The sequence below is a fragment of the Python bivittatus genome, unplaced genomic scaffold, assembly GCF_059951505.1.
Source record: "Python bivittatus isolate LINGU-HERP-01145 unplaced genomic scaffold, Pbiv_v1 ctg000480_np1212, whole genome shotgun sequence".
NCBI lineage: Eukaryota > Metazoa > Chordata > Lepidosauria > Squamata > Pythonidae > Python > Python bivittatus.
In genome coordinates this window covers 12134127-12156891 of record NW_028277075.1, presented here as the reverse complement: position 1 = coordinate 12156891, position 22765 = coordinate 12134127, and the positions used below count along the sequence as shown (strand labels likewise).

Here is a 22765-nt window from a genome sequence, read left to right as displayed (position 1 = left end):
GGAAGACTTTTGGTATATCAAATCTGCCAAAGTGGGCCAAAATCCTCTTTTAAATCAACAGCTTTATATACCATTCCCTTGAATTAAAAAAGAAAAGTATATTTTACTGGCTCCCTACTGACCTTTAGTCTAACCTTGTTTAAGTAGGATGCTTAGCTCTTTGACTAAACAGTTTATTTTTATGCTAATATCTCTGTATTTATTTCACTACCTCAAAGTATATTATAGATTAGTAAGATTAGCTTTTTGTTTTCATTTTCAAGCACTTATCTGGTTTCCCTTTCTGTCTCTTACTATTTCCCTTTAATTAGGATTTAAGTTTGCACGTAAGTTTCTGACATACCTGTCCAAGGCTTCTCTTCCTATCTGCTTATACACTTCACCCACATTACTGAGCTTTCAAGTTGCAAGGAAGGAAAAGGAAAAGGAGTCTATAGCCTGACCAGATGGAGACTGGGGGTCCAGCTAGTATTCCCCCTTACTTCAGAGTTAGACTGCATGTACGTGTGTGTGTACAAAGTACACTCACTGTCATTACAGATTTTTAATAAATGTATGTCATACTTTTTCACTATTTTTAATCTTAAAGTAGAAGATTATGAATACTAATAGTAACTTTAAAATTAAGCATGGTATATTGGCACTACTGGACAGGTAGTTCAATCTTTATAACATTTCCACTGAGATTTAAGAATGTTATTTAAATGTTTTTAAAATTAAAAACAGATAAAATCAGAAAATGTGCTCTTAATTCCTGAACTGTAATACTTTGTTCAATCAAGCAGAGATATTCTACTTCTATTTATTTATTTATTTATTTTAACAGACTTATCCCTGCCCATCTCCCCGCAATTTTCCAAGACGCAACAATCACAGAATAAGTGATCAAATTAAATCTCTGATATCTACCTGAAGTTGTTTTGCAGATAGATCCTTTGTCCCTCTAAACACATAACTTTTGGAAATTCCTTCACAGCCAAGCTCATGAACTTGCACCATTCTCCCAAAAGTAATAAGTCCTACCAAAGCAGTAGGAGGTAGGAGACTTAATGACATTTGCATGGATTCTTTCAAAGCTTGCAAGTCTTCATCTTCCATACAAGTGTCAACAACATAAAGAAATATCAAAGGCATCTGAGGTCCACGCTTGAAGTAAAATGAAAAACATTGTAATATTAATATTACCAATTCACAAAAGAACCATGGCAAATTAGCATGTGATAACAGACCAAAGTCAATAGTGTTATTAGAATAATAATGGCAAAACCAATTTTTGAGCACTTGTATCCCTTTTACTAATCAAAACACTTAAGTGTTTGACACTGCACAAAGAGTATAATTCATTCTTTAAAAATTGTTATAAATATAATAAGCCACATATTTTTTCATATTTGGTAGGAATGCTACAAAGCCCAATAATTCTAGAAAATAATTTATACAAAATGAAACAAAATCTAAAGATTGAATTCTCTTTCCAACCTATTTTTCCATTAATTACCAAACCTTGGATTCCAATAAAGTATACCAAACGGTTTACAATTCTAGGATAATCTATGCTTCTCACTGGAAATTATGTATAATCCCTTCTGTAAAAGAATGGCAAATTAAGTTTAGAGTGGGAGTATGCATCAATGTTAAAAAACAACATGGAAACCATTCCTGGATTATAATTCCACATATGTGTTTGTATTGCATCCAGTGTTTGGATTTCTTCTATAAGATTTTAACATCTGAATTTCTCTATGACTTGCTAAATAAGGATAGAAATTTTAGACTAGGCAGAAATTATTAGTCTCTCATCGTGATTTAACAATTATGCTATATTATTTATTGCCATTAATTATTGCATATTATCTTGATTTTAATATATGAAATTTTAAATTGACATATCTTAATATATAGAACCAGACTAAAATTACTTTGAAAATGTTATTCAATTTTATAATATTTGCATATCTCTTCCTTATTGACTTTTTGTTTTCCTATTTTATGCTTTTTCATGGTTACGTTTTTTTAAAAAATAAAAAGATATTGCACAAAGTGTTATGTGTTGAGTTCTGCAAATGTAGAATTTGGACATGTTCCTGTGCAATTCAAGTTTGTATTGTTATGCTGTTCAATGTGCTAAGAAAAAATGTGATGGGTAACATCTATAGTGCTGAACAATCATCTTTACGCTATCACCTGAGAAATATTCATGCTCTTCTCACAAAATAAGTTATACAATTCTATGATATATCACATTAAATTATGCCAGTGAAAAGCATAATTCTGACCTACTCCATTGCATTATCAAATGACAGTGCATATTGTAATAATATGCAGCCATACTGGTCATCACGCCTTCTCTCTCTACTATAGTTCACTGGCTCAACATTCACCCCTTAATTTTTTAACATAGTATTTACCTGTACAACATATTCAATACTAGAAAACTGTGGTAGAAGTTCTGCAGGCTGGTTCATCTCAGATATGCCAGCATATGTAGGAGGAAACTGAAAGAAAAATGATGGAAATGTTCATATAAATCAACCACATCACACTTGGAAACATAATTAATTTTATTACTATCTTTATATCATCTGTGCATCTTAATATCTATACCATATCCCTATACCTGAAATCCTTCAGACTTACCATTGGTCATTTTAGCCTGGGGTGCACATCAGAATACGGAAGGTCAGTCCTCAATTCATTTTGGGACTTAATTTGATCTTAATTACAAACTGTACTCTTTGGTTCAAATGCTATTGCTTCTCTCAAATTCTGTATTTATTCAAGGTCATGGAAGTATAAAATTGTAAGTCAGTAACTTATCTTTATAAGAAACTAAAGGAAGTAATATATTAATTATTCATATAAACTTTGGAATAACAAGCTTGAATTTCCTGTTCTTGCAAACCAGCAGCAGGTTCTTTTAAAAACTATTAAACTAGCTTCCTTGATCCTAAAATGTGGTTACTACATTAGGTTTTTTTCATGTATCCGGGACATCTCGGAAAATGTTGCTGTTGAAAATAGAATTATGGGGTTGGAACATTAATGTGCATGATTTGGCCTTGTGATATTATTATATTACCATATCTTGGTCTGAAATGTGCATGATCACCAACATCACAAGCACTGATCACTAAAATCAAAGACTTGTATATTCTCCTTGGCTATATCCCCAGGTTTTATATATCAAGACATCAAGAATTATAGATATTTTGTGCATGGAAGTCTATTACTACAGGTAGTCCTCACTTAAGGACCATTCGTTCAGCCACCATTCAAAGTTATGGTGGCACTGAACAAATGGTAGTTACAACTGGTCCTTGAACTTCCAGTCACTGCAGTGCCCCCACAGTCATGTGATCAAAATTCAGGCGCTTGACAGCCCACCCGCACTAACAACCACAGGGGCACTTCACCTTTCCCCCGCCTATCTCTTCCTACCTTTGCCCTTTTGGCTGCCCTGCACTCCGCCTCATACCCCTGCTGCCCCCATCCCCAGCTGGCCTTCGCTGTCTTTTTCCTCCTACTGCTGGCCCGGGATCCAGGTGCTGGGCAAGGGTACAGCCCTGGGATGCACGCAGCAAGTTTGGCTGGGTGGCAGAGCCTTGTCGGCTGAAGGGACTTGCAGGACCTGGTCGGGGAGGAGGCAGCAGGATGGGAGAGCGAGGTGAGGCACTCTCTGTTGCTGGGCTTGCTGTCCCTCCAGCAAGGAAGTGGAGGGACAAGAGCTGCAGAGCATGTGCTGAAAGTGTCCCTGGAGAACTGGTCTGTGGGCTTCAGCACACTGGAAGCTGCGGACCCTTCGTGAGTCTTTGCAGGAGGAAGGCTGGGCCAAGAGCAAGCAGAGGGCCTGCGGGTAGGCTCTGTTGGCACTGGACTCACCTCCGACCCTTGCTGAAGCCCTGCAGGCCGTTTCTCCAGGTGCACTTCCAAAGTAAGCTGCAGAGCGCACGCTGCACCTCTGGGAAGCCTTTGGCACTCAGCTTCCTCCAGTTTTGTCACCACCTCGAATAGCGCCGCCCTCACAGCCTCCACCTTTGCCTGGGGAGCCACCACCACCTCTCCTGCCTCGCCTGGCAATGGAGCACACCATGCCTTGCTATCCTATCCTGCTGCCTCCTCCCAGGCCAGGCCTGGAAAGCTCCCTTCGGCAGACAAGGCTCTGCCACCCTGCCGCACTTGCTGCGCACATTCCAGGGCTGCACCCTCGCCTAGCAGCTGGATCCCAGGCCAGTAGCAGGAGGAAGAAGACAGTGAAAGTCAGCTGGGGCAGCAGGGGTAAGTGGCAAAGTGAAGGGCGGCCAAAAGGGCAGCAACGGGGGGGGGCATAGGTGGGTGGGTGGAGTTGAAGCAGAGGTGAGTGCAGTAGGACAGGAGAAGCAGGTCCTTGCCTAACGACAGTGCAGTCCTGGCCTAACAACCACAACTGGGACTACTGGAACTGCAGTTGCTAAACAGTGCAGTCATGTGATGTTTCACCTAATGACCGCTTCGCTTAACGATGGAAATTCCAGTCCCAGTCAGAGTTATTAAGTGAAGACTACCTGTATGCATCATCAGAAAGATGAATCTACACCTGATGTACAGGAGATTACTCATAACATGATAACATGTCGCTTGTTAAAACTGGAGTTAGTCCTTTTTCAACAAAGAAGACAGGGAACTTCTCTTTCAGGATTTTCAGTTTCTTTTTCTTTACTTAAATGTTTGTTCTGTTAATTGTTATTTCAGACCATAACACTGATTCATTTTTACATAACATCAAACTTGATTTCTGCATCTTTTTCTTTTCACCATGCTATCAATGTAATATCTGTATATTTAATAAAGCAAAAAACCCCTTAAAATACAGTAGCTGGAATAAATATAAATTTTAACTTACCTGATTTCTCTGATAACAAAAATTGCAAGCCCATAGTTTTGCTCGATAATCGACCTGGCTACAAACATAAAGGTTTAAATGTTTCAGTAAAGTATGAATACTAAATTTGAAATATAGATAAAATAAACAAATACAAATCAGATATACTAATGAAGTTTCAAGCTCAAATCTGAACACAGATTACATTCTTTTATCTCTACATTTTGTTTAACAAAACTTATTAAATTTAACTCTTTGGATGCTCTATTTTAGCTCCCCTTTAATTAATTAGTTTTTGCTGGGCTGGCTAAATTCACTGTATAGTTCTCATATAGCATATGTTCATGCAATACTAATTCACTCATACACAACTGATAAAAAAGATGTTTGCACAGCATGAAACAGGTTCACTTATGCACAATTTTCCTGAGTTTCAATATTGCACCAATCAGAAATGATAAATGAATATGGCAAGCCATACCCAGTTGAACACAATAGCTTGTTGCTTTGTTCACTACCCACTCAAATCAATTAATGCATATATGGTACTTTGTTAGTGTCTGTTGCAGCTCTCTCCTCAGTTTTTGGGTGTTATTACTGCTCAAGTGTGCTTCCCCCCCCCTCCAAATGAGTAAACTAGTTGGAAAAAAATGTGCCAGGAAGGATGCTGGTGATAAAATTTCAGGTGGAAAAAGAAAAAGCTTTAGCGACAGAGAAGTACTTTGAAATTCTCAAGCTTTTTTGAAAGAAATGAAAGGAGGTGTTACATCGTGTGTTCTACTAGCAACATTACAGACAATCAGAAGAAATGCTGGGAAAAGGCAAGTTTTTGCTGAAAGCATTTCTTGCAATAAAAACAAAAATTAGCACAAAGGCTATACATAAGATCAGATATTCAATTTTGATGAAATTGATCTTTACTGGAAAACAAAGCCATCACAAATCTGTATCTCATGGGAGGAAGTATGAGTTCCAGGATTCAAAGCTGTTAAGGACTGACTATAATGTTGGGAGCAGCAACCTGAAACTGAAGCCTGTTGTTTTTTTAATCATGCAGCCTTAAAACACAAACTATCATGCTATACGAAGACTGACTGTACATAATTGGTAAAATTAGGAGACAAAGCAATATTTTAATCACAAGAGTAATAGTAACAATATGTCAGCAAAACCTGCAATATTTATTGGAATTACCATAACGGATTTAGAACAGCACGGCAGGTAGTTCGACTGCAGAGAACTGGCTCATATTGAATGGGAGGCAAATCAGGACGCTCTTTCAATGGTGTGAAGAGAGAGGCCACTGGAACCACCATTCTTGTGGCTTCAAGACGACTGGAAGGCCACACATTCCAGCTGAATCTAACACCATCTCTATCTTCATTTTGCTGAATGAACTCCAAGAAGGTTGTCATTATGAAGCTCTTGTATCTGTAGCAAAAATATACATTGAATTTAACCATGCAAGTTCTTAAGGATAAATTAAAAACAGTGCAACACTTTTAAGTAATTCATGTATTTGCAGTACCAGCCATCTGGAAACCATGAGAACTCCTGTCCATCTATAAAACCATGGAAGGAAGAATGAATAACAACTAGGAGTCTCTGTTCTGTTTAGTGAGTGTTGGCATTACATTATTTCCAAATGCAAATTTGGAAATTTCCAAATGTATAAGCACATGTATCTTAAGCAACATGTTCACTTCTAAACATTACAGCAATTCTGAAAGCTGTTACCCTGCAAAGCAACTTCATTTTGAAGAATTTTACTTGGTAAATTATAATGGTGATCACTTGCATCCATTTCAAAACAGCCTGTTTAACAGAACTGCTGTTTTTGAACTAACAAGTTCAGGCTAGTTTACTATGCACTATACATGACACATTAATATGTGCTAACCAAGGACAACTGTTATACTACGCAAAACCTGGAAACTATATAGTGCAAGTAGCAGTATGCAATAGAAGCACAATCCACAGCCCACCTCTTTTATCAGAGAAAATGAATTAAATAGAAGTAACTAGCTAACTACAACAGCACTGTAATAAAGATATGATAAATGAGAACTTATTGAAGCAGCAATTTGGAGAGCAAGTGGAAAAAGGCAGGATAAAACACTGATCATATTTAAGAGTTACTAGGCATGATGATGGTTGTATCTAAAATTCCCCAGACCCAGGTAGGCAACCATCTTGAGTCTCATGGCTGCTCTTTAAGGAGCTACTTAGGGACAAATGGAACATGTACTGATGTCTGCAGTGGGGACATGGTTATTGTTTCACCCTTTAAATTTTTTAGTAAAATAGTTCTGCTAAGGCTATCAGAGGTTTAACATATCTATTTTCTGCCTTTTAAGCAGGAAATGGTGCCACCGTAATGCAGCATCAAATTTCAGATTCTTGGATAGCTGAGTATCACATGCAATGTGCAGATTCTATATTCCTACTCTAAATTTGTCCACTCACAATATAACCTGAGATTCAGTCAATGCCACAGTTTTACCTGTCATTTTCTAGTAATAACTGCATACTTTCTTTACATAAACACATTTCTATTTGTAATTTTAATGACAAAATATTATCATTAAAGTGTAAAAACCAAAATTTAGAGTCATATCTTTCTCATGAGAGTATTTATCTTGAGGATATCAATAAAGTACAAGCCTCTGCGTTGCTTGTACAATCATTACAGTTAAATTATTCCAGTTAGTTTTCTCTGTATTAAGCCAACCATGTATCTAAAACTAGCTTCAAGTTCTATCAGATGCTTATAAATTTATTATAAAATTGTGATTTTGTTCTAAAATTCTGCAGCTCTTATGAGGCAAATAACAAAGTAAAAGCAATGCACTCATTTACAAGAAAAGGATGACTGAGATAGGAAATCTACTTACACAATAGTTTTGCTTTAGTCAATATTTTATTCTAGTTTACAGACTGTAAAACCATTTAGTATTTATGCATTTACACTTACACATAATGTAAACCACAAATTTATGGACCTCTTCCTATTTCTTCACACAGGTAAAAGAACAGAATCAGGTTTCAGGTTAGAAAAATGGAGAGGATTATTAATTTATTTCATGAAATATGCTGACGTGAAACTGTTGTCAATGCTCCTAGCTTTCTTATCTGGGGTGACATAAAAAGTAACTGCAGTCAATTGAAAAAAGAAAACAAAGGCTTCCAGTTTTCTTTCCATGGCCATTCTAGAATAAGAGCAAGAAGAAGGGAACACAAGCCTGAGGCTTTTTTATTTAACTCAGAACTACAATTTATTATTACATACAAATTAAACCACTTCAGTGATACCACATCTCCTTGCCCTGTTGTAGACAGAACGGACCCATTTTCATTGCTTCACTTACAAAGATGATCATAGTTGCACAGCCACCTGGCTTTCACATGAATGTCAGTTGCTTTCAAGACAAGGAATATACATCTCCCTGTCTCAGGCAGAATCTTCCTGAGAGATGCTTAGAGTATTTTTAGTCCATAGCAAAAGGAGAGATCCCACATAATCTTTCTCTGTCCAAGTGCAAAATCTTTTGTTCTTCTGGAAACTACAGGCAATTCTCCAGCAAGCAAGAGTGAAGCAAGCAAGAAATTGGCATGCCAAAGTGGGAAGGGCGGGGGGGGGGGGGTGTATGGGGAAAGAAAGTTATAATTTGCAGGAAAAACAATTTTCCAGATAACAAATTGGCATAGACATAATATCTGTTCCAAACTCTTGAGGAATATGAAACAGTTAGCTAAGAACTGAACAGAGTTTAACTACTTTTTCTGTGTGTGTGTGTGTTTTAAACCCAATCTTTTGCCTTTGGTCATTATTCCTCTCTACAAGTTTAGTTCTTATGTGTTTTATGCAAATTGGCACTTCTTTACATTAGATCTGCTTCTAAATAGGAGAGATCTGCTCTGAGCCCTATATTGGAGTTTGTTCTAAAGATTCTGTCTGTGATTGGATAAAAATATAGATGTGTTATCTCCTTTACCACTGAATATTCCTTGTATGATAATATTTAAAGTTAAAAAGGAATGTTTAAGTATACTCTTCTCCTTTTTAAAAAAAAATACAACTTGTTTTCTATTTATTACTTGTGAGACTGATCTCTCCACAAAGGAGGAGAGGGAAAGGGGGCTGATTTCTGCCACACTACTGTATACCACAAGGCTACACGCCCAGGAAGTAGTGCTATGGAATATATTTCTTTTTTATCCTTTTTTCCTTTCACTCACCAGTGAGGCACATAGGCTGTAGAGTCCCTGTTTCTTTCACACACCGAAACTGAATTAGGAGAAGGATGCCAGATAAGGCACTCCCTAGAAGACAGAAGCAAGAACTACCAAGCCACATACTAAGAGGTGGAGCTAGGGTTTGTAGACACAAATAGTTTCTGGGAGAAAAGGGTTGAAATCTCCAACCTTTCACTCTATGAGCTCAGCATACGGACTGTATATCATCAACACTCCAAGATGCTAATGGGACCACAGTACAAGTCATTAATATCTGCACAAAAAACATCTTCCATAGATGGTGGATTTTGAAATCTGTACACCAATATCCTCCACAAAGATGGACTACAAGCTACCAGAAATACTATTCCCGATGGTGTTCCAGCACATCTATCAACTTCATCACATCAAGCACACCCAGAAATATTTCTCTTTTTTGGAAAACTGTATTTCCAAGTCAGTGGTACAACATGCAGCCCACCAAGCAGCCCTTGTGTGACCTTCTGGTGTTTTCTGAAAAATAATCAATCCATTGCCACCAAATATTGCCATCACTAGGAAAGATCTACCGCCACCACCTAGAATTTTGCAGCACTTCCACCCCAAAAGACACATTGCCAAGTGTCTCCAGGTCTTGTGGACACTGCTAGCTCTATTGCTGCTGCTGCACTGCTAGCTGCTGAACATCTGATCAGCACGCTAGCTATTCTTTTGTGGCCCAAGATAATTTTTAGGTATTAATCTGGCCCTTTCCCTTTTACAACCTGTGCGGGCCTGCTTATGACCATTGGTATGGCATACAATATACTAACATCTTGTGATTGACTTAAAGCAATGCTTCCTCAGCTCTTACACTCAGAAAACTCTTCACTACCTAGATTCACAATGACTTTTTTTATAAACTAGACCCATGGTCAGGAGGCCCTCACAAAGTTCTGTTAGGACTTCAATCAATTTTACCACACCATCAAGCTGATCGAAGACCAATCCATGTAATTTTCAGGACATGAGTATGAAATTAAACCACCAGCATATAAGAGTACCAACATATATAAGAAACCAACTGACTGCTGCAGCTAATATCCAATGAAGTTATAAAACACAACAAGGCCACACTGGTTCTCATAATAATTATAATAATCTATTACAAAATAGACTCAGAAGAGAAAACAGAAGTTGTTGCTTATAACTGTCAGCAAAAACCACTTAAAAGCATCATCTATAATCTACAGTTGATCCTGGACAAAGATCCTTCCTTTTCAAATGCCATAACTGATAGGCTGTACATGCCTAATCTAAAACAGCTGCCAACAACAAACTATACCACAATAATACAGACAAAGAACCAACATCTGTGGCAGACTCAGATTCCAATATTGTCCCTTTATGACTATTACAACCCCTAATAATATTACCCACAAAACTAGGGAGCATATATTTATGCAACTTCCAAAGTGGTACACACATCATTTATCAGCAGTTCCCAAGGCACTTAACATTAGATAAAAGAGCTAAACTCTATGCAAAAGAATAAATGGACATAAATCTGACATCAGAAATTCAAAAAATCAGAGAAGGAACATTCTAGGACACTCTATGACTTCAAAATACTACTCTTTGGGGAAAAGTATTAGAAAGACTGATTCAATGCAAGAATGTATTTGTCATACCTAAATGCTACTTTAAGTTCAATCACTTCCTTCTCTCACCTTTCTTTTCACAATTCCTTTCTTTCTTCCCAAAAACAAATATTTCAAAATGCTCCTCTCACATCTGTACTTGACATGACTGAAGAGATAGACTATGATCTATGAAAGCTTATGTGATAATAAACTTCATAATATTTTCCAATACTGTACCAAAAAAAAAAACTTCTCTAGAAACTTTTTATTTATTTTCTAATATATAAGTACACTTAAACGTTTTAAATAAAGGGCTTTGTCATTCTACAAGTCAAGATTAAATGTTTATTGCTTTGACATGTGTAACAATCTGCCACTCACTTCAATAACTCTCTTTGCAACCAGTAATGCTTCAAAAGAAAGTTCATTTATTGAGGACAAGTATACAGTTCCAATGCATTGCTAAGACTGAGCCCGCGTGCGCCAAAAGTTGCTTTTACCTTTTTTCCCTTTCCCCCTGCACCCCCCTAACCTCCCAGTCTTCTCACAGCCGCTCGTTGGTACCACCTTGAGCATTCCTCAGTCTTTGATAACAGCCCATCTGCCTCTAACGATCATTTCTTCCATTCATCTTTCCAGATCCTTCCAGCACCCGCCCCCCATGTCTCTTAATGGCAGAACTGAAGCAAGCAAGCAAGCTGGCAAATAATGTGGTTAATTGATTGCAAGGATTCTGACAACATGATTGTTTCATGAATAATTAGCAAAGGTTTAACTGCCAGATTCTCTACCAAAGATAAAGCTGAACTAGAAAGAAATATGCTTTTGTAAAATGCAAATAATAATAGCATTCCCTGCCCATTCTGAGAGATGGCAAAGTTCAAAAGGCTTAAATGAAGTTTAAATATCTTAAAGTCCAGCATGGTTCTTATCTTTGAATAAAGCATTTTAAATTCAATACTCACAAATAACTGGTTCCCATATTCATAAGGACCCAGTTCAACCAGGATTTAAATCAATAAATCTTAGTATACCTATAGTCCAGACATTTCTTAAAATGAGAAAGGAATGTTGAAGAAAAAAAATATGTATCATACATCAGGAAATGTTCCTTGGGATAATGAGGCCAGAAAAACATGCAGACTGCAGAGTCTACAAAAAGATATAAAACAGACACAAGATCCTTCATGCCCACTGGGATAAGAAGTGTTAGCTAGCCATAATTTTTAAAGTTTCTTATTAGCCAGCTGGAAGTCTTGTAGGCTCAAAGAGGAAAAGGTCGGGATATCTGCTGAATCCTGCAAAAATGCTGCTTACAGCTAGAGAAGCAAAACTGCTTTTTATGTAGAAGAGGCCTACGTACAGTCTTGGGAAAATAATTATCTCTTAGGTATAACTGTTACATTAAAATAAGAGTAAACTACTCTTGATAAGTGGAATACAAAGATAACCCTACACATCCCTACTTCAAAGATGCACAGAATCTAATTTCAGAAATCTCCAGTTAGGACTGTAGTCTAAGAATTACAAAGTGCCTTACAAATCCACACCACAACTGCACATTAAATTCAAAATAAGCACTACTAATTACTTTGTTCCTATAAATACACCAAAACTATATAAATACTGCCTTAGTGTACTACAAAGTGTCCAAAAACAACAACTTATAGTCCAGAATTTGAAGCTTATTTATTCAGAAGTAAATTCTAATTAATACAATGGGATTCACTTCTCAGTAAATCAGTTCATTGTAGCCTTGCATCCTTAAACAATATGTTATCTTACTACAGTACTCTAACTTTGTTGGACTCTAACCAGAGCCTTCTTGACTTATAAAATCAAGAAATTTCAGGAAAATTAACACCCCTAAAAAACTTTCTCTACCTCTTAACTCCTCTTCCTCCCTCCCAACTCCTTAGTGTCTATGGTAAACGCTTTTTTTATTTGACCATACTTCACACTCTTTAAAATGCCAACTGGTTTATTCTAGACAAATAATTAAGGATTTTTCAAGTCTGCATTCCTAGGAGAAAGTTCCTTTGAATTTAGGGTTCTATTTATGTATGTATGTATGTGCCTTCAAGTCAGTGTTGACTTCTGGCGACTGCCTAGACCCTGCAGTTTTCTTGGCAAGATTTTCTGAAGTGGTTTGCCATTGCCTGCTTCCTAGGGCTGAGAGAGAATGACTGACTGAAAGTCACCCAGATGGCTCTGTGCGTAAGGCGGGACTAGAACTCTTGGTCTCCCAGTTTCTAGCCTGATGCCTTAACCACTACACCAAACTGGCTCCCTTTAGTGAACTTACTTCTTACTAAGTATGTTTATCAGCTATATGTCTGTTCATGAATGTAATCTCTTTTTAAAACAGTTCAAAGTCCAGGAAACTAGCTTCTGCATATATTTGGCTATCCCTTTGAAAATAATATTTAATTCTATTTCAATATGCTTAGTCAACCTGGAAAACAGATGACTACAAATTAATCCCTTGGGATACAGCCTGTTTTTTCTGCAAATCCCCATGGAATATGTTACACACAGTTTATATTAATGTCTTTCAATCCCTAAAATTTAAGTAAAATACATAAAATCTTAATTTAATTGCCAGATTTTAAAATCTGATACATAGTTACTGTGTTTTATCAAAGAAAATATATCATTACTATAGCATAACATTGCTTCTTGCCTTTTTTTCCTTCTTTAAAAATTGAAGTTCCCCTTCATGCATCTGACATCTTGGCTATAGTCCACAAAAGCTTAGGCATTAATATATTTGTTACTGTCTAATTCAGAACTATATTGTTTTTTGAGCAACATATATGTATTCTCTTGTACAACTGGCAGTACGTGGCACTAACAGCAGAAGCACCTGAGTTTATAAAAAGTATTCAGGTTTACAAACCCCTCAGTTTCTTCCCATAGGAAACCTCCATTTCCAGTCTATTCTGATCCTCTCTTCTCCCTTTCCCATTTAATATGTTAAGAACCCCTTTACACTATTCTACTCCCTTTGATACAGACACACCTTTTCCACAGCCACTTCCATTAATAAAAAGACATTGATATCTGTCTTCTGGCCCACAAATCGGCTTATTAATACACAATGTCATCTGGGGATGTTGTCCTGGGTTAGGTTGCTCAGGTGCAACCCAATGCAACCAGGTGGAGCTGACTTTAGACACACTTCCAGAGAAGGTGGGAGGGTTAAAAAGAGAACAAACGAGGGTCCAGCTCCGCATGACAGTTCCACGTTTTTTACCGTTCTAACATTCAAACACACCCATTTCAAAAGGGAAGCAGCATTCATTTATCTGCCTAACTCTCACTTACAACACCTTCCTCCCCACGTTGAGAAACCGTCTCTCCGAATCTCTGAAGCCAGTTTGGGTTTAAAGCTATGTTGGGGAAAATTAATGGAAGAAGAGGAAGGGAGAAGAACGGATATTCAGGGTCATGGTGGGCAAGATAGAGGACTGAAGCTGAAACTCCTTCACCACTAGGTTAAACGATTTCAAAGGGAGGAAACCCTTCCAGGCTTAGCCCACGGCGGTACCTCAGGTTACTGGGCAAGGGGGCGCGACGGCATTCCACGGTAAACACCAAGAGAGCTGACGCGGTCGGAAGAAGTCGAAAGAGACCCCCTCCTCTCCCTCTTTGTACACCAGACCAGTGGGTCTCTCCCCGGCCCAGACAGCCCCTCTCCGCTTCCCCGGCCCAGACGGCCAGAGCCGACCCTCCCTGGCTGCCCACTCCAGCCTTCCTTCCCCCCGCTCGACCCACCTCAGCTCCAACAGCCTCAGCCCGCCTCGCTCACTCCTCTCTCGCGCACACTGAACCCAGCAGGCTGAGCGCCGCCGACGCAACCAACATGGCTGAGGGGGGGAACCGGTGCCACGTCAAAGGGCAGAGAGCGCGCGGGAAGGGGCGGGGCCATTAGCGAAGGGCGGGTCTCGAGCCGGCCGGTCCGGGCCCTGAGCGGCGAAAAAAAGCAGACCGAAGCCGGCAGAGAGGCGTGGCTGGCCGCGAAGGTGTGAGCGGGACTCTGTTATTACATAAACTCGGGGGGAAGACATTTTCGCTTTCTACACCGTTTGGGGTTCCACCTCCTTTAACGCCAGGCAGTCGCAATCTGAGCGGCCGGGAGCCCTATTTCTCGCCTTCGCTTTTAAACGCCGCGTCACTGCTGGGGCTTCAATACCTGGAGCCTTTTCCCTCACTGCATCTCCTGGCTGGGCGTTGTTACAGACTGTTGAAATTCTGCACTGTAGAAGCTAAAGACGACGTATAAGTTGCATATTTAGAGCAATGTTTTTCAAACTTGGCGACTTTAAGATGTGTGGACTTCAACTCCCAGAATTCCCCAGCCAGCTTGCTTGAAGTCCACACATCTTAAAGTCGCCAAGTTGGAAGTTGAAGTCCACAGGTGAGTCGCCAAGTTTGAAAAACACTACATTAGAGAGTACAAAAGGCTGCTGTGGTGATCAGATGGCTATAGTACCATAGTGTTGAGGAATCATCAGACCCAGTGCTGGTGACCACTACTAATGGTAGTAACGCTGCCTTCTGCAACTTGATACCTTTTAGATGTTTTCAACAATGAGGCCTTCCCTGCTGACACAAACTCCCAGTGCCACCATCCCGACACTTGTTCCTGCCATGCTATGACACTGTCATCACCTTCACTCCTGCCCATGAGAGAGTCAGGCTTAACATATCCTTAGTTGTACATTACATTCAAGTAGCATTTTCCCCAGTATTGCAGCAACATGCAGGGCAGCCAGAATGTATACAGAATCTCTTAGGCTGGTCACTTATTATTTTGGAGAGAAATAAGTTGACTATAGAGGCAACAGAGGCAGGATCTGGATCAGCAATGGAACAGTAAATATGGTCTTAACCTTGAGTTTTCTGAAACTCAAAGATGGGGTGGGGGGAGAACACCAATTCAGCACCTGGAAAAGTTTCTATCATGTGCATCCTTGTCTGCCATGCAACTTTGTTGGCTGATGATGATGGAAATCGTACTCTGTGGGACACTAACATGCAGAAGGCTAAGTTAGTGTGTCCTCAAACCATATCATCACAGGATCCATTGAACCACAAACTAGCCAACCACGTTTTAGCATGATGTGTTGTGCAATCCCACCAATGTGGTAATTTATGGTCCAGTATATTGTGCAAACCCAAAGAACTGGATTGTATTATCCCAGTAGGTTTGTCCTGCTACTACACCCAGCATTTCTGATTATCATCAGTGGGAAATCAATACTGGCAATGTCGCTCACTTGTTCTGCGATGTGTGGTATTTACTGATGTCAAGTCACATACCGAAGCAATTCAGAAAATCTATGCCAGCTTCCCCAACACAGTGCTCCCAAAATGTAGAACTTTATTGCCAGCCTAGTCCAATATTATCCAAAGAAGCATAGGCTGCACAACAATTTTTCATAATCAGTCATATTTAGTTTTAACAGTTATTTTAATTGTTTTTGTAAGACTTTAATTGTTTAGCTTTTGTTTCTCATTGTTAACTAGTATGAATGCCCAATGGGTAGAAAGGCAGTTAATTATATCACATTATATTACACTATGTGTCTGTATGTACATAAAGAGATGTATAACACTGGCAGTTGAGAAATTAACTGTATTACTCATCCAAATCCATTTTTTTAAAAAAATGTAAATAATAAATGTGTGCCTAGTGTATTACTTTAACAGGCAGAATATAATAACTTAAATATGTTTACTCAAAATTAAATACCACTCCGTTTAGTGAATGTGCTCTCAAATAAGTGCACAGGAGTTGCAACCCCTTATTTTCAGTGCACCTGTGCAATAGTAGATGTAAATTATATCAAGTCTGAGTCGTTAAAGAGAAAAAAATAACTCTCCCAAAAGGCCAGCCAAGAGGCCAGGGGAACAGAATATGTCCTTCTGCGAGTCCTGAATCTGTCCGCCTTTAGCCTAGATACACGACCTGCAGCGTTAACGCCGCGCAAGAGAAAAACTTCTCCGCAGCTTCCTCCTCTAGGCGATGCATAATCTTACATTCCTGTAGCACGACTCCCCTTACTGTCCTTCCTTCCTAGCCGGAGAGCCCAACTTGCTGCGGTCCTTCTTGGGAAAGGAGCTGCCTTTGATCTAGTCCCGTAACTCCATCCGACGAAAAGAATGCTATCTCGGAGTCCTGGAAGCAAAGGATTGAGCCATCTCCATCAAACGGGTAAGCGCCAAGCCGCAAGCGATCCAGAGGCAGCCGGGAGCACCGGGTGCCTTTTCCGCCCAGCGGGGGGCATCGCGGCGGATCGGAGTAAAACGGGAACCCTCAGCGGCCCTCCTCCGCCTGCGTCCCGCCCTCTCCTCAGAAGGGGGAGCGAGAGAGCCAATCGCCAAGCAGGAGGAGGAGGAGGTTTCCTGGTATATGCAAATGAGGCATCGCCGCCGAGCACTGTGGGGAGAGCGCGAACCGGAGCTCATCTCCGCTCGCGACACGGCGGAGCCTCCGGGAATCTGGTCCGCGCAGGAACAAGTGTTCGCAAGCGTGGGCGGGAAAAGTCCGGCGGAGAGTGGCGGCCACTGTGTGGTAAAGTGGGTGGAGCAGAGGTGGGTATGTCTCTCGGCGCGGGGCAAAGCATACTTACCTGGCAGGGGAGATACCTTGATCACGAAGGAGGTTTTCCCAGGGTGAGGCTCATCCATTGCACTCCGGGTGTGCTGACCCCTGCGATTTCCCCAAATGCGGGAAACTCGACTGCATAATTTGTGGTAGTGGGGGACTGCGTTCGCGCTTTCCCCTGATGATTTGGTTCAAAGAATAGTATGGAAAGTAGTTGCTTGATCCGACTCGGGGATATGCTCTCTGAAAGGATATTGTCTGTGGTGCCGTTCTATTTGTGGTTCTGTTCCGTACCTACGGGTCGGGTAGGTACATAAATGCAAGAAATCTGCGCAACGCGATGTTTGCATTTCACCATATGGTGAAAAACTTCACCATATGTTGGCCGCTCAACGACGAGAATTGCGGAGGAAGTCATAAATCAGAAAGCCATAGATCCTACGTCAGTGTAGCCACTCTGCATTTGATGAAGTGATCAGAGCTAGAACATCTTATTAATTTGTATATGAAAAAAATACTAGACTCTGGATTTTCGTGCTACGATAAACAGAACTCTCCACATATGCAAAGCAGAGGTTTCAAAATAAAAAAATAAATATAAAAATATAAAAAGAATAGTTTCTATTTTTTCTTTTCACAATGCAAAAGCAGTTCAGTAAGCCTCTCCTTATTAAGCTCGCTTCAACTTTTCCAAGCACTAATTCGCAACGCAAAGCAGTTCACTAGTCCCTGACAGAACTGTAGGCGAAAACTTTCACCATTCTATTGTTCAACAAAGTACTACATTTACAACAGTAACTCAGTAGCCCCTTTGACTTTACACCCCTCTCTACCCGCGCGATAAGAATATCCACAACCAACCGCCCTGTATCTAAGCAAAAAAGAACGGCACCACAGACAATATCCTTTCAGAGAGCATATCCCCGAGTCGGATCAAGCAACTACTTTCCATACTATTCTTTGAACCAAATCATCAGGGGAAAGCGCGAACGCAGTCCCCCACTACCACAAATTATGCAGTCGAGTTTCCCGCATTTGGGGAAATCGCAGGGGTCAGCACACCCGGAGTGCAATGGATGAGCCTCACCCTGGGAAAACCTCCTTCGTGATCAAGGTATCTCCCCTGCCAGGTAAGTATGCTTTGCCCCGCGCCGAGAGACATACCCACCTCTGCTCCACCCACTTTACCACACAGTGGCCGCCACTCTCCGCCGGACTTTTCCCGCCCACGCTTGCGAACACTTGTTCCTGCGCGGACCAGATTCCCGGAGGCTCCGCCGTGTCGCGAGCGGAGATGAGCTCCGGTTCGCGCTCTCCCCACAGTGCTCGGCGGCGATGCCTCATTTGCATATACCAGGAAACCTCCTCCTCCTCCTGCTTGGCGATTGGCTCTCTCGCTCCCCCTTCTGAGGAGAGGGCGGGACGCAGGCGGAGGAGGGCCGCTGAGGGTTCCCGTTTTACTCCGATCCGCCGCGATGCCCCCCGCTGGGCGGAAAAGGCACCCGGTGCTCCCGGCTGCCTCTGGATCGCTTGCGGCTTGGCGCTTACCCGTTTGATGGAGATGGCTCAATCCTTTGCTTCCAGGACTCCGAGATAGCATTCTTTTCGTCGGATGGAGTTACGGGACTAGATCAAAGGCAGCTCCTTTCCCAAGAAGGACCGCAGCAAGTTGGGCTCTCCGGCTAGGAAGGAAGGACAGTAAGGGGAGTCGTGCTACAGGAATGTAAGATTATGCATCGCCTAGAGGAGGAAGCTGCGGAGAAGTTTTTCTCTTGCGCGGCGTTAACGCTGCAGGTCGTGTATCTAGGCTAAAGGCGGACAGATTCAGGACTCGCAGAAGGACATATTTTCATACCTCATATAGTTAAACTGTGGAATTTGCTGCCCAGAGATGGTAATGGCAGCCAATCTGGACAGTCTTGAAAGAAGTAGTGGGGTGGTTTGTGAACGATCAGTCTATCAAATATTGATGGCTGTTCATTATTCCTTGAATCATAGCCACCATGCTGTAAATCTGGTTGCTGGGAAAAAACGGGTACAAACCAGTCCAAGTTTGTAAGTTTTCATATGCATCCAGATGATCAGTGTGACAGTGCTGCACTAAATGAACCTATGGCCTGATCCAGATGGGCTTTTTTAATAGTCCTTAGTTGCTAATGAAGAAGAATATTACTGAATGCATGCATATGCAGTAAATGACTTCCACTTGTCTTCTGCAGCCTGATGCTGTCCAGATGAGTTTATTAATCCATTATTCCCAGATTTGGATCAGCATTCCAATATGTTAATCCATTTAACCTGGCCAACTGTCACAGTATTAGGACCATGGAAGAGCCGCATACTCATAATAGATCTTCAGTAAAGCCAAATGTTAAACCAAACAAGTCTCCAGCTATTATCCCAGTATACCTACATATATTACCTTTAAAACTTCAGAAGCTCCACAAGATTGTTACTGTATTTTAAAACTATTGTCCCTAGAGAAGACAATAGGGACAATAATGACAATTAGGGACAATTGTCCCTAATGAAGACAGACAAAGTAACCTTAAGGAGAAGGCTTGTGCAAAACCACTTGTTATCAAATTAAATAACTTTTTTAATACTTCATCTTCCATTTTCATTTTTTTTAAGGTGTGAGTGGCTCAGAGCACAGAAGCACAACGTAGTTTCTTTATTTGTAACTTTGCGTTTTGTGTGAATGCAGCCAATGTGGTCTGTAAATTATGGTGTACAGCTTAATGTGTTGCATGACACTAGGAACTACAACTTAACTGTTCTGTGAACCCTGCAATAAATATTGGCTAAGCTGGGTTACCCCTTCATGGATCACTGCCTTGTCGTGGCGAAGGGGCTTGCGTAACTCAGTGAAGCCATGAGCTATACCGTGCAGGGCCACCCAAGACGGACAGGTCATGACAGAGAGTTCTGACAAAATGTGGTCCACTGGAGAAGGAAATGGCAACCCACTCCAGTATCCTTGCCAAGAAAACCCCATGGACAATGTTAAAAGGCTAAAAGATATGACGCCCGAAGATGAGCCCCTCAGGTCGGAAGGTGTCCAATATGCTACTGGGGAAGAGCGGAGGGCATTTCCAAGTAGCTCCAGAAAGAGTGAAGCGGCTGGGCCAAAGCCGAAAGGACGTTCAGCTGTGGATGTATCTGGAAGCGAAAAGAAGGTCCGATGCTGTAAAGAACAATATTGTATAGGTACCTGGAATGTAAGATCTATGAACCAAGGCAAGCTGGATGTGGTAAAACATGAGATGACAAGATTGAACGTCGACATCTTGGGAATCAGCGAACTGAAATGGACGGGAATGGGTGAATTTAATTCGGGTGACCATTATATCTACTACTGTGGGCAAGAAACCCTTAGAAGAAATGGAGTTGCACTCATAGTGAATAAGAGAGTGGGAAAGGCAGTAATGGGGTACAACCTCAAAAACGACAGAATGATCTCAGTGCGTATCCAAGGCAAACCATTCAATATCACAGTCATCCAAGTCTATGCCCCAACCACTGATGCTGAAGAAGCTGAAGTTGACCGCTTCTATGAAGACCTACAACACCTTCTAGAACTAGCACCAAAAAGATGTCCTTTTCATCATAGGGGATTGGAATGCTAAAGTAGGAAGTCAAGGAGTAATCGGAATAACAGGCAAATTTGGCCTTGGAGTACAAAATGAAGCAGGGCAAAGGCTAATAGAGTTCTGTCAAGAGAACAAGCTAGTCATAGCAAACACTCTTTTCCAACAACACAAGAGACGACTCTATACATGGACATCACCAGATGGTCAATACCGAAACCAGATTGATTATATACTTTGCAGCCAAAGATGGAGAAGCTCTATACAGACAGCAAAAACAAGACCAGGAGCTGACTGTGGCTCAGATCATGAGCTTCTTACTGCAAAATTTAGGCTTAAATTGAAGAATGTAGGGAAAACCACTAGACCACTCAGGTATGACTTAGATCATATTCCTTGTGAGTACACAGTGAAGGTGATGAATAGATTTAGAGGATTAGATTTGGTAGACAGAGTGCCTGAAGAACTATGGACGGAGGTCCGTAACATTGTACAGGAGGCAGCAACTAAAACCATCCCAAAGAAAAAGAAATGCAAGAAAGCAAAATGGCTGTCTGATGAGGCTTTACAAATAGCTGTGGAAAGAAGGAATGCGAAAAGCAAGGGTGAAAGGGAAAGATATAAGCAACTGAATGCAGATTTCCAGAGAATAGCCAGGAGAGATAAGAAGGCCTTCTTAAATGAACAATGCAAAGAAATTGAGGAAAACAATAGAATGGGGAAGACTAGAGATCTCTTCAAGAAAATTGGAGATATGAAAGGAACGTTTAGTGCAAAGATGGGCATGATAAAGGACAAAAAGGCAGGGACCTAACAGAAGCAGAAGAGATTAAGAAGAGGTGGCAAGAATACACAGAAGAACTATACAAGAAAGATCTTAATGTCCCTGATGTCCACGCTGGTGTGATCACTGACCTTGAGCCAGACATCCTAGAGAGTGAAGTCAAGTGGGCCTTAGGAAGCATTGCTAACAACAAAGCTAGTGGAGATGACAGGATTCCAGCTGAGTTATTTAAAATACTAAAAGATGATGGTGTTAAAGTGCTGCACTCAATATGCCAGCAAGTTTGGAAAACGCAACAGTGGCCACGGGATTGGAAAAGGTCAGTTTACGTTCCAATTCCAAAGAAGGGCAACGCCAAAGAATGCTCAAACTATCGCACAATTGCACTCATTTCACATGCTAGCAAGGTTATGCTCAAAATCCTACAAGCTAGGCTTCAGCAATATATGAACCGAGAACTACCGGATGTACAAGCTGGGTTTCGAAGAGGCAGAGGAACTAGAGATCAAATCGCCAACATTCGCTGGATCATGGAGAAAGCACGAGAGTTCCAGAAAAATATCTACTTCTGCTTCATTGACTATGCAAAAGCCTTTGATTGTGTGGATCACAACAAACTGTGGCAAATTCTTAAAGAGATGGGAATACCAGACCACCTTACCTGTCTCCTGAGAAATCTGTATGCGGGCCAAGAAGCAACAGTTAGAACCGGTCATGGAACAACCGATTGGTTCAAAATAGGGAAAGGTGTACGACAAGGCTGTATACTGTCACCCTGCTTATTTAACCTATATGCAGAGTACATCATGAGAAATGCCAGGCTGGAAGAATCACAAGCCGGAATTAAGATTGCAGGGAGAATCATCAACAACCTCAGATATGCGGACGATACCACCCTAATGGCAGAAAGTGAAGAAGAACTAAAGAGCCTCTTGATGAGGGTGAAAGAGGAGAGTGCAAAAGCTGGCTTGAAACTCAACATTAAAAAAACTAAGATCATGGCATCTGGACCCATCAATTCCTGGCAGATAGAAGGGGTAGAAATGGAAGCAGTAACAGACT

At 40.8% G+C, this 22765-nt stretch overlaps 1 protein-coding gene and 2 non-coding genes across 3 annotated transcripts in view; 1 reads left to right on the top strand and 2 right to left on the bottom strand.

Annotated features, from left to right (window-relative positions):
* The window catches only part of SEC23A (SEC23 homolog A, COPII component), a 37736-nt gene extending 23105 nt beyond the window's left edge, over positions 1 to 14631 (bottom strand). The window contains exons 1-5 of the mRNA XM_007434438.4: positions 14494 to 14631; positions 6053 to 6289; positions 4880 to 4937; positions 2409 to 2495; positions 910 to 1146 (exon numbers count right to left, since the gene is read on the bottom strand). Of these exons, the coding sequence (XP_007434500.1) occupies positions 910 to 1146; positions 2409 to 2495; positions 4880 to 4937; positions 6053 to 6273 (603 nt within the window). The 5' untranslated portion in view covers positions 6274 to 6289; positions 14494 to 14631. The remainder of the gene's footprint in view (positions 1 to 909; positions 1147 to 2408; positions 2496 to 4879; positions 4938 to 6052; positions 6290 to 14493) is intronic.
* Positions 14632 to 17346: 2715 nt separating this feature from the next.
* Positions 17347 to 17510, top strand: LOC148214913 (U1 spliceosomal RNA). The gene has a single exon (XR_015797261.1). It is a non-coding gene; the product is annotated as a U1 spliceosomal RNA (small nuclear RNA).
* Positions 17511 to 18303: 793 nt separating this feature from the next.
* On the bottom strand, positions 18304 to 18467 carry LOC112541859 (U1 spliceosomal RNA). Its single transcript, XR_003085790.1, has one exon. It is a non-coding gene; the product is annotated as a U1 spliceosomal RNA (small nuclear RNA).
* Positions 18468 to 22765: the final 4298 nt, after the last annotated feature.